General features: G+C 39.5%; 1 protein-coding gene across 1 annotated transcript in view; it reads left to right on the top strand.

Moving 5' to 3' along the window:
• dgkaa (diacylglycerol kinase, alpha a) overlaps positions 1 to 2,050 on the top strand; it is a gene marked incomplete in the record, with an annotated part of 27,108 nt that overhangs the window by 20,061 nt on the left and 4,997 nt on the right. Inside the window, 7 exon segments of the mRNA XM_014016239.1 lie at positions 200 to 286; positions 403 to 476; positions 548 to 622; positions 721 to 806; positions 901 to 990; positions 1,094 to 1,254; positions 1,358 to 1,422. Coding sequence (XP_013871693.1) covers positions 200 to 286; positions 403 to 476; positions 548 to 622; positions 721 to 806; positions 901 to 990; positions 1,094 to 1,254; positions 1,358 to 1,422 — 638 coding nt within the window.

Here is a 2,050-nt window from a genome sequence, read left to right as displayed (position 1 = left end):
ACACACACACACACACACACACACACACACACACAGAACGTCATATCAGTCTGAGCTGTTTCTTTTTGGTGAGTGCGTCCTCAGCGTTGCTCTTTAATTTATACATTGCGTAGGCACTTCATCTCCTACCCTCGAAGTGGCAGAAGTGCTGTTAGATTTTTTTTTACAGTTTTATTTCTGTGTTTTTTCCAACCAAAAGGAGAGACCAAACAATGTGAAGAATGGCTGCTCAGGGTCAGCTGATGACAGTGACATCAATATTACTCCGGATGGACAAGTGCTTCAGGTGGGTCCCTTATTGCAAACACAAAAAAACGCGTTGGAAACGACACTGTGAATAAGTGGATGGTTTGTTATGTTAATGTTTGTAGTAGTAAATAGAAGTTGTTCATACATCAACAGATCAGCCCTGTGCCAAACACCCATCCTCTGTTAGTGTTTGTCAATCCTAAAAGTGGTGGGAAACAGGGAGAAAGGTGAGCCCAGAAAGATTAAGAAACAAATGTGCAGTATGAGCAGATTAAGATTTGCTTCATGTCTATTTCAGAGTCCTGCGCAAGTTTCAGTATTTGCTGAATCCAAGGCAGGTTTACAACCTGTCAAATGGTGGCCCTGGACCAGGGTGGGTATCTTTTTAGAGCACATAGTCGTGAGAACTTATTTAGTCCTGTGACGTCTTGTAGTTCTCATCATCATCATCTGTTTTTTTTTTTTTTTCAGGCTGAGTTTCTTCAGAAACCTGCAGGACTACAGAATCCTGGTATGCGGTGGAGACGGTACAGTCGGCTGGATTCTAGATGCAATAGGTGAGCTTGTCAGGTCAGTTTCTGTAAAATGTGGAATAGTATTACAACACACCTCATCTTTACCTGTTTTCTTTTTGTAATGTCTTGCAATCAGACAAAGCCAATCTTCAGACACAGCCACCCGTTGCTGTGCTTCCTCTGGGCACAGGAAATGACCTTGCACGATGTCTGCGTTGGGGTGGAGGTGAGRTAGAGGTTTCCTAGGAAGATAAAATTACTTGAAATTGTCGTACCTCCTAAACTGCGCAACATTTTTTCACTGTTGTTCTCTCACTGCTCCCTTCAAGGGTATGATGGTGAAGATTTAGGTCGTATTCTTAAAGACATCGAGGGCAGCTGTGAGGTGCAGATGGACCGCTGGAATGTGCAGGTTATACCAGATGAGATACAGGAGAAGGGGGATCCTGTCCCTTATGAAATCATCAACAACTACTTCTCAATTGGAGTTGTGAGTTTCTCAAAAACCAAGCCACACAAGGGGAAGTGTTTTGTTTTCAGTTGGTAGGATTGTTTGGTGTGCTGCTCATTGTTTTGTTGTGTTGCTTTGACAGGATGCCTCTATTGCTCACCGGTTTCACACAATGCGAGAAAAACACCCTCAGAAATTTAACAGCAGGTTTGTGTACATTTCTTTTCCTTCATCTGTGTCAGAAAATAAATAAATAAATAAATAAAATTCACACAAGGATAGATTTCAGCTTCCAATTTTAAGTTTTAATTAAAGTTCACCCCTTACATGTTTTAGAGCTGAAAACTATGGGATAAATCTTGTGCCAGCAGGAATTGAATTTGAATGTGCAGAATTTGAAATTGAATGCATTGGTTTGAAAATAAATTTCACTAAATTGAAACTGAATTYAAAGTTTTGTATCTGAATTAATTTGCTTTGAAACTGTGTTTTGGTTTATTAAAAATTTCAGTTTGACTACTTTCACTTTCAGTTCTATAATTCAGTTTCACTTCCATAATTCAGATTTTTGTGTCACATCCTGGTTCTTGAGAAAGCCAGCCAGAGTAATCAAACACAGATCCACAGATTTATGTTTCACTTTGGTGAAGTTTCCCGTCTGTAATGTAACAGAGTTGATGCAATCCACCGTAAAAGTTACATCACATCATGGATCACATATTGATCAGATGCTGCTGCTGACTGATCCATGATGTGATGTGATGTAAATGTAACATTTTCTACATATAGGGTAGGTAGAATTAATCACTGCAATAAAATAACTTTGTCTGTTTTT

The sequence above is a fragment of the Austrofundulus limnaeus genome, unplaced genomic scaffold, assembly GCF_001266775.1.
Source record: "Austrofundulus limnaeus strain Quisiro unplaced genomic scaffold, Austrofundulus_limnaeus-1.0 Scaffold141, whole genome shotgun sequence".
NCBI classification, from domain to species: domain Eukaryota; kingdom Metazoa; phylum Chordata; class Actinopteri; order Cyprinodontiformes; family Rivulidae; genus Austrofundulus; species Austrofundulus limnaeus.
The sequence above is the reverse complement of the archived record's forward strand: the minus strand, read 5'-3'. Positions and strand labels throughout refer to the sequence as shown.